At 58.1% G+C, this 13716-nt stretch overlaps 1 protein-coding gene across 1 annotated transcript in view; it reads right to left on the minus strand.

Moving 5' to 3' along the window:
* Window positions 1-2491: 2491 nt before the first annotated feature.
* The window catches only part of MYO15A (myosin XVA), a 50570-nt gene continuing 39345 nt past the window's right edge, over window positions 2492-13716 (minus strand). Inside the window, exons 61-66 of the mRNA XM_059996658.1 lie at window positions 12156-12316; window positions 11300-11433; window positions 8027-8160; window positions 7631-7764; window positions 6278-6418; window positions 2492-3261 (exon numbers count right to left, since the gene is read on the minus strand). Coding sequence (XP_059852641.1) covers window positions 3160-3261; window positions 6278-6418; window positions 7631-7764; window positions 8027-8160; window positions 11300-11433; window positions 12156-12316 — 806 coding nt within the window. The 3' untranslated portion in view covers window positions 2492-3159. The remainder of the gene's footprint in view (window positions 3262-6277; window positions 6419-7630; window positions 7765-8026; window positions 8161-11299; window positions 11434-12155; window positions 12317-13716) is intronic.

Consider the following 13716-nt stretch of genomic DNA (forward strand, 5'->3'; position numbering starts at 1 on the left):
GCGCGGCCCTCCTGGGCCGGGCGCTCCCGGGGCGGCGGGGTGCTGGGGACGGCAGCGCGGGCTGCGGTCCTCGGAGTCACTGCCCTCCCGGGCGCCCAGGCCTTTGTTCAGACCCTCCCGGCCCCTGACGGCGGGGCCTGCACGCGTGGTCACGCTCCTTGGTCCCCGTCCCTCCCACCCGTTCCTTAACTGTGGTTTTTGGAGACTCGGCTCACCCCTCTAGCAGCCTCCCCAGATTCTCACTGGGATGAAATGCATCTTGGGTTTCGTGGCCTCGCCACCCTGGCCGTTATGCCCCCAGCCCCTGCGCCCTCTCCACCCACCGCCCCCGGCTGGTCGGAGCTTGAGCTCCAGACCCTGCTACCCAACAGACGTGGGTTTGGACCTTGACCTCCTGACGGGCTGTAGGACCCCAGACAAGCTCTGTAAAACGGGAATGAAATCCGTTCCCATGTGCGGTGGGTGTGAAGATGAGATGAAGTCCTGCATCCTGTACGTTAAGCAGAGAGGACCACTGGCCTCTAGTGTGGGCCTGTTTCCACGTCCTAAATTAGGGGACTACCGGTCCCTGGTGGGAAGTGGGGTCTGTCATGGGGCCACAGAAAGTCCAGGCCAGCAGGGCCTGTGGTATGGGGAAGCCTGGACACCTGGGACCCTGGCCCTGACCCTCTCTTCCAAGCAGCAGCAGGTGCAGGGGAAACGGGGCAGGCGTGAAACCCGTAGGGAATCGGCTCCTGCCCTTTCCTGACCCAGCCTGGAGGGCACCGCTGGTGGTGGCGGCAGGAAGGCAGCTGCAGGTGGTGAGAAGGTGGCCAGTGGGCAAAGCCAAGGTCAGGCGGCTGGGCTTGGGCCCCAGTCCTGCCTGGGCAATTCTATGTGAACGCCCGGTCAGGGCCCCGTTGCCTGCATATTGGCAGTTTGGCTACGAGAGCTCAGGCCCTTCAGAAGCCCAGCGCCCACCTCTCAACGGCCCTCCAACCGGGGGCATCGGACTCTGCACGCACACCTGGTGGCAGGGAGCTCACTACCTCATTCATCAGAAAGTCCTGCCAGAGACCCCTGTGCTCCGCTCACCAGGCAAACATGGGAGTCACCTCTCCAGGGCCCCCAGACACCCCCTCGGAGGCTTCCCCATGCTCTGCAGCCAGGGCCCTCCCCTCTCCCATCCGAGCCTCAGGGGGAAACAGCTCGACTCTGGAGCCTGCCTGCCTGCCTTTGACTCTCGGCCAGGCCAGTTAGTGGTTACTTGCTTCACCTCTTCCTCAGTTTCCCCACGAAGACAGGACGTGACTGTCTCACGCTACCATGCCTCCCAGATGTGTCTCCTGTGTTCTCACCCCATGCCAGGCCGGGCACCCTGGGGCTTGGTTCCCTCTGCTTTGGCTCTCCCCACGTCCACCTGGAGTTCCTGTCTTTCTGGGTCTGGGGGCCACAGCAAGGTCTGATTCTCCTGCCACCCGAGTCTTCCCACTCTGCCTCCTGGGGATCGTTACCTCTGACGAGGGCTCGACCTGCTGGTGCCACCACTGAGGCACCAGAACAGCTGTTAAAACATGAGCCTATGCCTTAAGGCCCAGGTCCTGAAATCCCGAAGTCCTGCTGTTCAGTTATCCAATGCTGTGTAACAAACCTCCCAAAACTCAGACCTCAGACACCATCCAGCTCAGGAGTCTGCATCGTGGCCAGGGTTGGGCCAGGAGGTTCCTCCCGGTTCCATGCGCTTCAGCTGGGGCCTCACTCACACGGCCCACTTGCATTCTGAAACCCGAAAGTCCTCTCACCTGGGCAGAGCCTCTAACTGGGAGCAACTCCCGGTGCCTGGCATTTGCCTAGTACACAGTAGGTGCTTAATAGGTACTGAATAAGTAAGTAAGCCCCTCCTCGGACACCTTGGCTCCAGCCAATTATGCCCCCACACACCTATCCAGCCCTCCTCTCCCAAGCCTCCCCTCCCCGACAAGTTCCCCAAAGCACTAGCACTTCCCATCAACATTCATTCATTTATTCTTCCATTCATGCGACAAGTATTTTTTAAGCACCTACTCTGCGTTAGGCATTGTCCTAGGCTTTGGGGGAAAGAGTAGGGAACAAACACTGTTTTCTCTGTTTAGAATGTTCATTCCCCTTCCCTCCATCTATTCCTATAGCAAACTCCTACTCATGGTTCAAAACCCAACCCAAACATCCCATTCCCTGGGAAGCCCTTTCCCAGCCTTCTCCCTCCCCAGCCGCTGACATGAAACATCTCTCTCCCTCTACTATACCATTCTCAAATATTGTGTGGCCCACCCAGTGACGGGGTCCTGGGGTTAGGGCTACCCAAGGAGTGTGGGGTAGAGGGGCAGGGGCCCGCAGGGAGAGGTAAGGACAGATGTCTCTGCTGGAGGCCCAGGTTCCCCTGAACAGAGCTGGCTCTGTTTGTTTTTTTTTCAATGCAATTTATATAACTTTATAATTTTAACATAATTTCAAACTTATAGAGGTCGCAAAAGCAGAACAAAAAATTTCTACACACCTTTACCCAAATTGGCTACTTATTAACATTTTGCCCCCTTTGCTTCATTACCAATGTAATTTTATAAACACGATAATGCAGAATAAAATGATTTCATAGCAATTATAATTAATCAGTATTTTTTGAACCTCCTGGCTCCTCCCTCAGACTCATTTTCCAGTCACTCAACAACCACATGGAGAACAGGCTGCCAGGCGTACCTTTTATTTGCACAGAAATGACCAAGAGTCAGGAACCCAAGCTCAGCAGCAGTGCAGGGGCACCTGACGGGGGGACATGTGAGGGGCCGGGGCAGGGACATGGGGCAGATTTGAACATCAGACCCCAAGGAAAGCAAACGCAGGTTCAGTTGGTCTAGGCTACTGGTGTGGGGCTTCCCTGCCACAGGGGGAGTCGGGGCAGGGCCACAGTGGTAGGTGGCAGGAGGCCCCACTAGTCAGTCTTTGGAAGTCCCTCCTGCCATCTGACCCAAGTTTGCACACTGCAACTCCATCCCAACTCTGGATCAGTCTTCTCAGGTTCCTGGGGGCTTGCGCCATGCCACCTACTGCCTCTTGGTCTCCCCTAAGGTTCTGGCCCAGTAACTCCCCTGGGACCACACAGCAAGCCTCCTGGCACAGGGCAGCTGGGGGCTGGGGGCTGGGTCAGAGCAGTGTGATCTCGCTGGGGGGCAGCGTGAGCCGCTTCTCACGGGCACTGAGCAGGTTCTCCACGTGCACGGCCACCACGCGACACAGCTCCAGGCCCTGTAGGAGAGACGGTGAGAGGCCCAACACTTCCCAGCTCTCACCTGGGGTGAGATGTGGCCGGGAGAGGGGAGAGAGATGGAGGCCAGCCTCCGGCGGGACTAGTGGGCCCCACCCTCATCCCCACCCCCCCAGGGCCCTGGGTGGCCCGCGAGCAGCTAGGGGGAGGAATGCCAGGCGGCAGGTGGGAAGGGGTGAGCCGGGAGGAGAGCAGTGCACCTGCCAGCTCTGCTGCATGTGGCCTGTGTGACCTGAAACCAGTTACTGCACCTCTCTGAGCCTCAGTGGTCTCACCCCTGGGGGCTCGGTTTACCAGGGCCTGGCTCTCGGAGCCATGGGGAGGATGCTATGAGATTTTACTACACGTGAATCCTCTAGACTTGACACCTATTAGCCCCATCAATAAATGGTTTCTAACCACGTGCTGCTGCCGTGGTTACCACCTGGCGCCCACAGCCTAGAATGAGCTGTGACCCAGCCTCAGGGCTCCCACCTGCTGGGGGCGGGGCAGGCAGCGGGGACTGTGGAAAATTGGTCTCTCAGACCACCGCCAGTGCCGGAATCTCCCCAGGCGCTTCCTGGGGGCTGGGAAGCTGCCCAGAGGGAGGGTAAAAATAAGCAGGACAGCACTTACTGGGTGGCAACTGAAGACCAGGCACTGTCCCAAGAGCCCCCCATGTCCCACCCCTCCCAGTCCCGGCAGTGTCCCTATGAGTCAGACATTCTTAGAGCCCATTCCACAGGTGAGGAAACTGAGGCCAGAGCCCTGAAGCCAGTTGCCCCAGACCTCACAGCTGGGGATGGTGGGACTTGAACCCAAGGCCACACCCTGGGGGCCACCTCGGCTAATGAGATCAGAGTGGGCTCCTCCCCACCTGCCATCCTCCCACCCACATGCTGCAGCACTCCAGGCCTCACTGGGAATGCTGCCCCACTTGGCAGGTGTGGAAACTGGGGCTCAATAAGAAGCTGGGCTGCTTCCAGATGCCCTCACACAGCCTGTCAGAGGTAGGCGGGATCACTGCTGCACTCAGACATCACCTGCTCCTGGAAGCCCTCGCTGATTACCTCCTGGATAGCACGGGTACACCCTCCCCGCACTGATCACGGTTCATTAGAGAGGCTTTGATATCTGCCACACCCCTGAGACCTGGGGCTCTGTGGGGGCCAGGGCTGGAGGGTCTGCTCAGTATCTCTGCAGCTAAGTGCAGAACCTGCTGCGTAGAGATGCTCACTGGTTATACATTGAAAGAATGAATGATTAATTAATAAATGTGTCCTCTACACATGCATGACAGAGGCAGAGCAGAGGTGGCAACGCAAAGAGGTCGCGGGTGGGGAGGGTACCGGGAGCAAGCGGAGAAGCCAGAGAGGCCTCCTCCTCCACCCACTCACTTCCTGAGCACCCACTACAGCCGGGCTGTGCTAGGGACACCGTGGGGACAAGCTGGACACAGCCCTGCCCTGCCCCGCCCTCTCGGGGCTGACATTCTAGTGGGGAGACAGACAATCTGGGAACAAATAACTAAGGGATTTCCAAGCCATATGAGGGCTGCTGAGGCGGAGAGAGTGAACTATCGGGGAGGAGGGTCAGGGTAGGCTTCTAGAAGGAGGTGATGTTTGTGCTGAAACCCGAACAAAGGGAGGGAGGGAGCCCCGTGATGCAGGCAAGCGTGTCCCAGGTAGAGGGGACAGTGAGTGCAGTGGGTCTGGGGTGGGGAGGGGGGCAGGTAAGCAGAGGGGAGGGATGAGAGCGGAGCCCACGGAGGTAATCAGAGGAGGGGGCAGGGATGGGAAGGGCTGCTGGGTTGGGGGCCCAAGGGCCTTCAAGGGTGAGAGGTGAGGGCAGAGGCCTGTTGGTCTCCAAGGGCAATGTTGACGGGGTCAGGGCAGGAGAGAGAAATAAGGGGCTGTCTCAGCAGAGCTGGCTTTGGACGCCTCATGGTCAGAGGGGTGCCGGGGTTGGGGAGGGGGGACCGGACTCAGCACCAGTTAGAAGTCGTCCAGGGGAGGGCTCTCCAGAAAAGGGGCCCAAGGGGCAACGGACGGGCAGGCCCGAGGAGGTGGGTTTGCTGTGGTGGGAGCTCAGACTGGGGGTTCTGGGAAGCAGGCTGAGCCACAGATAAGGCCAGGGTGGGGGTGACCTCAGCAGGAGCAGGACTGGGGAGCAGTGGGAAGCACACTGATCCCGGGGCGGGGGGCTCCTCCTTTAGAGGCAGGGCTGGGGCAGTGGGAGCCCCTGTCTCGTGCCCTGGGATAGCAGCCCCACCAAGGCAGGCCGTGCCGTGAGAAGTGGTCCTGGGCCCACATCTTGAGTGGGTGCAGTGGGCCCAGACGTGTGGGCCCAGCCCCGATTCTACCCCTGCTCTGGACCTCAGTCCCCTCTCTCCAGTGGGCTGAGAACTCTGGTCCTGCCCCATCCCCGGGCACTGCGAGACTTGGACTTGACTGACCTAGAGGTCAGCCACAGCTTTTAATGAGCCGCCACAGTTGCTGCAAACAGGAGAAAGGTCCAGGGCAGCTGGGCCTTGGCCTCCCTGTCGCATGGGAACCCCACTCTCCACCCCTCAACCTCAACAGTCCATCCTCCGAGCCTCAGCCCAGGTGAACGTCCTCCAACTGCCTGGGTCCTGCCCTCCCACCAACCTTCTATGGCTCCCGAGTGCCCTCAGGAGGAAGCCCCAGATTCTTAGCTTTATATTCAAGGACCCTTAAGACCTGCCTTCCCTGGCTGTGTCTCCCCAATTCCCCATCAAACTCCTCACTATTCTAAAAACAACCTGGGCCCACCCTTTCCCATGATCCCACCATCAAGATGCTTCTCTGGTAGACCGCCCTCATGACCCACAGTTCTGTGAGGTGTTGGGTTAGCTCTGTCCCCTGCACTGGGCTGGATGTTCCCTGGGACACGGCTAGGACCTGACCCATCTCGGAGCCAGACCCAGAGAAAAGCCTGGCGAGTGGAATGAGGGAGTGGGGGTCCGGGGGACAAGCTGGGCTGCCAGGCGGGGCCCACCTGCTCCAGCTGCAGCTGCATGGTGCGCTGGGTCGCCACATCCCCCAGTGCGATCTCCACGTACGGGTAGCTGGAGCTGGCCGTGGGCCGCTGGGTCCTCGTCGACTGGATCTCCTTCAGGGAAAACTTCACCATCAGCTCCTGGGGGAAATGGGGGCAGACAGGTTTGGGGGTGCGACAGTCTCACCCAGCCTTACCCCACCGCTGGAGGTCAGATCCGTAGGTGGCGTGACAGCTCAGCTCGGTTCGAGTACTAGTTCCCCAGTGACTTGCTGTGTGACCCGGAGCAAGCTACTTTACCTCTCTGGACCTCAGTTTCTCACCTGTGAAATTATTTCAACAAATACTGCTGCACGCATGTGCGGCGTGCCAGGCACTGCTCTAAATGCTTGCGATCTAGGGATGCAGGAAATGCCTTCACATCGAGGCTGCTTCTTCACACCCGCCGCTCTTGGTCTGGAGCTTTCTTTCCGGCCCCAGGAGCAAAAGCTTCCCACACAGGGACAGCCAGAGTGATGGGAGTCAGCACCCCATCACGAACAACAGGCCACAGCAGACAGACAACCCAGCTCCCCGACCCGCACGATGGGGGGCATCCTCTGAGGGCCGTGCTCCCCGCTGGACCGAGCGCCAGTCCCCACAGCAGGAACCTGCTTGCTAACACGCTCCTCCCCAGGTGCATCCCCCAGGGTACGACCCTCCTCCCGGTCTCACTTCCTCGCTCCAGTGTTTCCACGTAAGCTACGTGCCCTGGAGCCCTCATCTCAGGGCCCACTCCCGGGGGAAGAACTAAGAATAGGGGTAGCAGATCCTTTTTGTCCTGGACTGAATTGTGTCCCTCAAATCCATATGCTGAAGCCCTGACCCAGCACCTCAGAATCTGGAGACAGACCTTTGAAGAGAGAAGGTTAGGGTGGGCTCCCATCCCACGGGACCACTGTCCTTATGAGAAGAGGAAATTGGGACACACAGACCCCAGGGATGTGCACAGAGAAAGGGCCATGTGAGGAAACGGGCAGGACGGCCATCTACAAGCAAGGAGAGAGGCCTCAGAGGAAACCAACCCTGCGGGCACCTTGATCTTAGATGTCCACCGTCCAGAACCACCAGGAAAACAATTTCCGTTGCTGAAGCCCCGCCAGCCCCGCCCCGTCAGCCCCAGCGGACCAACACAGGCTTTGAGCGTTGGCCTGTGTTTCACCTCCTTTCACCTTGACAACAGCCCTGCATCCCAGGTGAGGCAGTGAGGCTCGGACAGGCAAGGAGCCTCGCCCAAGGTCACGCAGGTGTAAGCAGCGGAGCTGGACTTCCCATCCCCTGGGGGAGGGGCGGGGCGGGGCTGAGGCCACTCACGTGGGTCTCGGTGCTGAGGAAGTTAAGGCCATTCTGGTTGACCGCAAGGATGCAGGGGGCGGGCACCGCGCCGTTGCTGCAGCTCTGGACGTAGAAGAAGGAGGAGCCGAACATGGGCGAGGCGCTGAGGAGGCCTGGGGCGGGGGAGGGGCGGGCAGGTGACGCAGGCGCCTCAGTGCCGCCCCCCACCTGCTCGGGCGGCCCCTCCCGCCGGTCCAGCTGCCGGCCTCAGGCCCCCCTCCTTCCCTGCCGGGGCCCCCAGCCTAGGTGGGGCCCCGGCGAGGACTTCCGAAAGCTGGCACCAAAAATGCCTCTGTACAGAGGCAAAGGTGCCCCCACCCCGCCCTCCTCAACCAGGCCCCCACGGTTCCCTCCCCAGCCCGGACTCCTTCTCACCCAGAAACTGGGCGCGAGCCTGGTGGGGGCTGAGCGCCTGCATCTGCTGCCGGTGCTGGCCGAGCAGGCTGGGCCACGCCGAGGCGGCCACAGTGCGGTAGAGCTGGGCCGGGATGTACTCCTGGGCCTCGCGCCTGGCGTGCAGGGAAAGGCTGCTCTGAGTGCCGCCAGGCTTTACGCTAAACCTCCTGGACCCCCACTCACTGCGGAGTGAGGCTGACTCAGTGCCTGGGCACACAGCAGGTGCTCAATAACCGCTGGCCAGTACCACTAGGCTCCCCGTTTGCAGAGGAGGGAACAGAGACTCTGAGAACTTTACCAGCCAGTCCAAGGTCACACAGTGACCGGTCTGGGACGAGGCTTGAACCCAAGGTGCATTCGTCCTTTGTAGCCCCCGCCCCAGGGAGAAGCCCAGGCCAAAGGGGTGAGAAGCACACGCTGAGGGAAGTATCAGGGCAGCAGAGCAACCACCAGTGGCTGGTCAGAGACGGAGGGCACAGAGCACTGGGCCCACCAGGCCAGGCCTCCCCCTGACACATGCTGGATCCCCTGGGGCAGCCCTGTGTCTCAGGACATCTGAAAAATACCAACAAATACCGGTCCCGGCTGCCATGGGCTGCACACTGGGGAAGGGGGAACGTCAGGGGAACCCCTCAAAAGACCCTCCAGGCAATATCTTTCCTCTCTGCTCTGCTGGGTAAGAGCCTGGCATCTGACCCAGTCTCCCCAGGTCTGGATCCTGGTCCTACCACCTATTAGCTGGGGAAGCCATACCCCTCTCTGGGCCTCGGTTTCCTCATCTGTAAAAGGGGTAAAGAAAGTGTGGTTGGGGACTTCCCTGGTGGCGCAGTGGTTAAGACTACGCCTGCCAATGCAAGGGACACGGGTTCGAGCCCTGCTCCAGGAAGATCCCATGTGCCGCGGAGCAACTAAGCCCGTGCACCACAACTACTGAGCCTGCGTGCTACAACTACTGAAGCCCGTGTGCCTAGAGCCCGTGCTCCGCAACAAGAGAAGCCACCGCAATAAGAAGCCCGCGCACCGCAATGAAGAGCAGCCCCCGCTCGCCGCAACCAGAGAAAGCCCACGCGCAGCAACAAAGACCCAATGCAGCCAAAAATGAAATAAATAAATAATAAATAAATAAATTTAAAAAATTAAAAAGTGCGGTCGGGGAGATTAGCTGAGACAATGTGTGCAGAGTGCCTTGCAAAGAGTAGGAAGGCCACAACTGTATTTCTCCAGCGCTGGGATGATAACTTTCTGTGCTTCCTGCACTTTCCCCTTAAAATGACAGCACAGAAAGAGAGTTGGGTGCTGAGCCCTTACAGTGTGCTGGGCACCGGGACATCCTCTGTCCACACTCCACTGCCTTCCCTACGCTGGTTCACACCAGGGGCTCTCATAGTGTGGCCGAGGGTCTGGGAGGGCAACGCGACTCCCTTAAGAACCTGAGCGGTCATCTGCTCTCCCCTCTCGTTCCCTCACAAGTGCACGGTGGAGTCCGCCAGAGGCTATGTGACACGTGAGATCACAACAGACTGACAAAGAGGCAGAGACAGGCATCCAGCTGCCGTCTGTCACGCCAAATGGTACAGAGATTTGCAGAGTGTCAAACAGTGCCGCTCTTCTCACTGGAGTTTTTGGGAAAATACACTTGTGTTTTCATAACGTATTTATATTAATGTGTAATGTTACCTTCCACTATTTGTATTATAATTATCACATATACGCCCTTATATTAACACGGGGTGTCCTTTTTTTAATTACCTGCTAAGTCAATATTTTAAATCGTTTCTCAGTTTTAATTTTGAATAGTGTAAATATATGAATAGATACAACGCACAGAAACGAAAGCCCTTTGGGGTCTTATTTTTAAGAGAGTAGGGGACTTCCCTGGTGGTGCAGTGGTTAAGAATCCACCTGCCAATGCAGGGGACACGGGTTCAAGCCCTGGTCCAGGAAGATCCCACAGGCCACAGAGCAACTAAGCCCGTGTGCCACAACTACTGAGCTTGTGCGCCTAGAGCCCACGCTCTGCAATAAGAGAAGCCACCGCAATGAGAAGCCCAGGCACCGCAACGAAGAGTAGCCCCTGCTCGCCGCAACTAGAGAAAGCCCGTGCGCAGCAACAAAAGACCCAATAGGGCTTCCCTGGTGGCGCAGTGGTTGAGAATCTGCCTGCTAATGCAACGGACACAGGTTCGAGCCCTGGTCTGGGAAGATCCCACATGCCGCAGAGCAACTAGGCCCGTGAGCCACAACCACTGAGCCTGCGCGTCTGGAGCCTGTGCTCCGCAACAAGAGAGGCCGCAATAGTGAGAGGCCCATGCACTGTGATGAAGAGTGGCCCCCGCTTCCCACAACTAGAGAAAGCCCTCACGCAGAAACTAAGACCCAACACAGACAAAAATAAATAAATAAATAAAATTAATTAAGGAGCCAGATTTAAAAAAAAAACCCAATGCGGCCATAAATTAATTAATTAATTATTTTGTTAAAAAAAAAAAAAAAGAGTAAAAAGGCCCGAAGATGGAGAGCCTGGGATGACTGATGTCTCGCCTCTTCGAAAACATCAGTTTAAAGGCTGCCTGATGCCCCACAATTTGTTTTTTAATATTTATTTATTATTTAGGCTGCAGTGGGTCTTAGTTGTGCCACGCGGGATCTTTTATTTTTTTTAATTTTATTTTTTTAATTAATTAATTTATTTTTGGCTGTGTTGGGTCTTCGTTGCTGTGCACGGGCTTTCTCTAGTTGCAGCGAGCGGAGGCTACTCTTGGTTGCGGTGCGCGGGCTTCTCATTGCGGTGGCTTCTCTTGTTGCGGAGCAGGGCCTCTAGGCGCGTGGGCTTCAGTAGTTGTGGCACACGGGCTCAGTAGTTGTGGCTCGCGGGCTCTGGAGTGCAGGCTCAGCAGTTGTGACACACAGGCTTAGTTGCTCCGCGGCATGTGGGATCTTCCCGGACCAGGGCTTGAACCCGTGACCCCTGCAGTGGCAGGCGGATTCTTAACCACTGCACCACCAGGGAAATCCCTCCACAAGTTTTTTAAGGAATTCCCTGTCGTCAGAGATTGTAGGTGACACCACGGTGAACGTTTCCATGGCCAGATCTTTCTGCGGGGCCATGTGTATTTCCTGGACCACAGGGTGTGTGTCCCGAAAGCTTTTTGTCACTCCGTTTGCTCTGAGCTATTACTACCAACTGGAAGTGACCTGTCATGCCCGGAGGTGGGGGCCCAGCTGGACGGGCTGGGCTGGGTGGGTGCTCACGTGCTGGGCAGGTAGAAGTGGTCCCTGGCTCGGTGCTGCAGTGCGGCCAGCTTGGACACCTGCTGCAGCTGCTGCTCGCCGGGCTGGCCGGCCGGTATGCTGCTGAACAGGCCCTTCAGGTAGTCGGGCAGCACCTGCGGGGGACGGGGTGAGGCAGGTGAGGGTCCGCGGGCGGCCAGGCACTGGGCAGGCAACTGGGGAGGCGCAGACACAGACACTGAGTGGTTCCAGCCCCACTCACTTCCGGGGGAGGGTGGCCTGTCACTTCCCTGGGCTTCTGGGAGGAGTGACACATGACGGTGAGCTGGGAGGGCTGTGGCTGGGAAGCCACAGGACCCCGGGAAGCACTGGCACCCGCCTGCAGCATGCAGAACCTGGGGTCCCATTTCCACAAGTCCTCCGGCTGCCGCTGGCTGACCCTCAGGCACAAGAGCCCAGTGGCCGGATTTGGACTCGGAACGGTCGCAGCTGCGGCACCAGCTCCAGAGAAGCATGCGCTCTCTGTCCAAGCACATCCGCAAGTGTCGGCACAAGAGGAAGAACCAGGCTTTGTTAACCCCACGACCCTGACTTAGACGACCAAGTCTCAAAGGGGAGGAGCAGCACCACGAAATGACAAGGCCAGGCAAAGCCTTTCAGCGAGGGACAGGCCAAGTGCACAGCGCGCGAGGAGAGCCAGAGGAAGGAGGACAGAGAGGCCTCCTGAAGCAGTGCCATTGGGGCGGCCTCGCCGGAGACTCAGAAAAGCAGAGCCCGCAGGGAGCAGACGCCTCGGGGCCCGAATCATGAAGGCCTCAAACACCAAGGCCCGGGGGAGCCCGGAAAGTTCCAGAGCCTCAGAGCGGCCCGCGCTGACCTGGTTGTAGTGCATGGTCACGTAGAGCTCATTCTCGAACTTGAGCGGCTGATCCCAGAGCACGCGCCGGAACCACAGCGTGTAGCCACCATCCACCTGCTCCATCTCCGAGGCCACGTCCAGGATGTAGGCGCGGCGGCTGAGCGGGCACACGTGCTGGCCTGTGGGGAGCCGGGGGCAGCTGGCTGGGGTACGAGTGGCAAGCCCCCTCCCCGCTCTGGGACACAGCATCCTCAGTAAAGGAGAGCACGTTTATGGGACAGGGTGCCTGTGTTTGTGCAAGTTGTAACCGCAAGCTACAGCCCGCCTAGGTCTAGGGAAGTGCCCTGCGTGGTGCTCCGAGAAAGCCTAGCCCCTTTCCAGAGGAGGGCTGGGGACAAGGAGGGGCACACGAGGCCTCAGGTCAGGAGGGCCAGTGGATGCCTTTCTGCGGAGCTCCTTCAGGGGAGAACCCCCTGCCGGTCTCCTGGGGCGGGTGGGGAGGACGGTGGGGTCTGGCACTGAGCAGGTATCAGCCTGTACGAGAGGCTTAAGTTTTCATTTCCTGAACTGACATTTCTGTTTCCATCCCACACCTTCGGTAAAATTTTACCAAAGGTGGGGCGGGGTGGCACGATGATAAAGTCCAGACTCTCGAGGCCAGACAGTCTGGGTTCAAATCCCAACTGTGTGACCTTGGATAAGTCCTTTAATCTCTGCAGCAGGCTGAATAACAGCCTGACCCCAAAGATGTCCCCGTTCTATTCCCCGCCACCTGTGCATATGTACCTTCATGGCAAAGGGGACTTTGAAATGTGATTAAGGATCTTGAGATGGGGAGATTATCGTGGGTACCCAAATGGACCCAGTGGGTACTCAAGGGTCCTTAAAGAAGGAGAGATTGGAAGATGCTATGCTGCTGGCTTTGAAGATGAAGGAAGGGGTCGTGAGGCAAGGAATGTGGGCGCCTCTAGAAGCAGAAAAGGCCGGGAAAGAGACTCTTTCCCAGAGTCTCCAGAAGGAGTTAGCCCTGAGGACACTCTGGTTTCAGGACTTCTGATCTTCAAACCATATGATAATAAACCTGTGTTGTTTTAACCCAATGAGTATGTGCTGATTTGTTATGGCGGCAACAGGAGACTAATACAGTCTCCCTGGGCCTCAGTTTTCCCATCTGTAAAAGGGAACAATAACCGTCTCATTTCATATGGTTGTGGTGGGGATTAAAGCAGTTTATAGGATGACATGCTCTCAGCAGTGCCTGGGACATAGCCTCTGCTCCATAAATTCAGTTTTTGGGATCATTTTGTTACTGCCTTCCCCTCCCCCTGTGTCTTGGCTGGACTCCGGGCAAGCAGGGCTGAGGATACATGGTTCGGAGCCGAGGCAGCAGCGGGAGAGCTGGTTGGAGGTGGATGGAACTGACAGGCTGGTGGCAGGAAGCAAGGCCACAGCCTACAGCAGGTGGGCTGCAGGGGGAAGGGGTTCAGCTGAACTGAGAAGGGCCAGGTGAGACCAAGGGTGGGGGCCCTTACGGCCACTATTAAGGCGTTAAGAGACAGGTGAAAGTACTTGCACTTGT

This window comes from Delphinus delphis, chromosome 19 (assembly GCF_949987515.2).
Source record: "Delphinus delphis chromosome 19, mDelDel1.2, whole genome shotgun sequence".
NCBI lineage: Eukaryota > Metazoa > Chordata > Mammalia > Artiodactyla > Delphinidae > Delphinus > Delphinus delphis.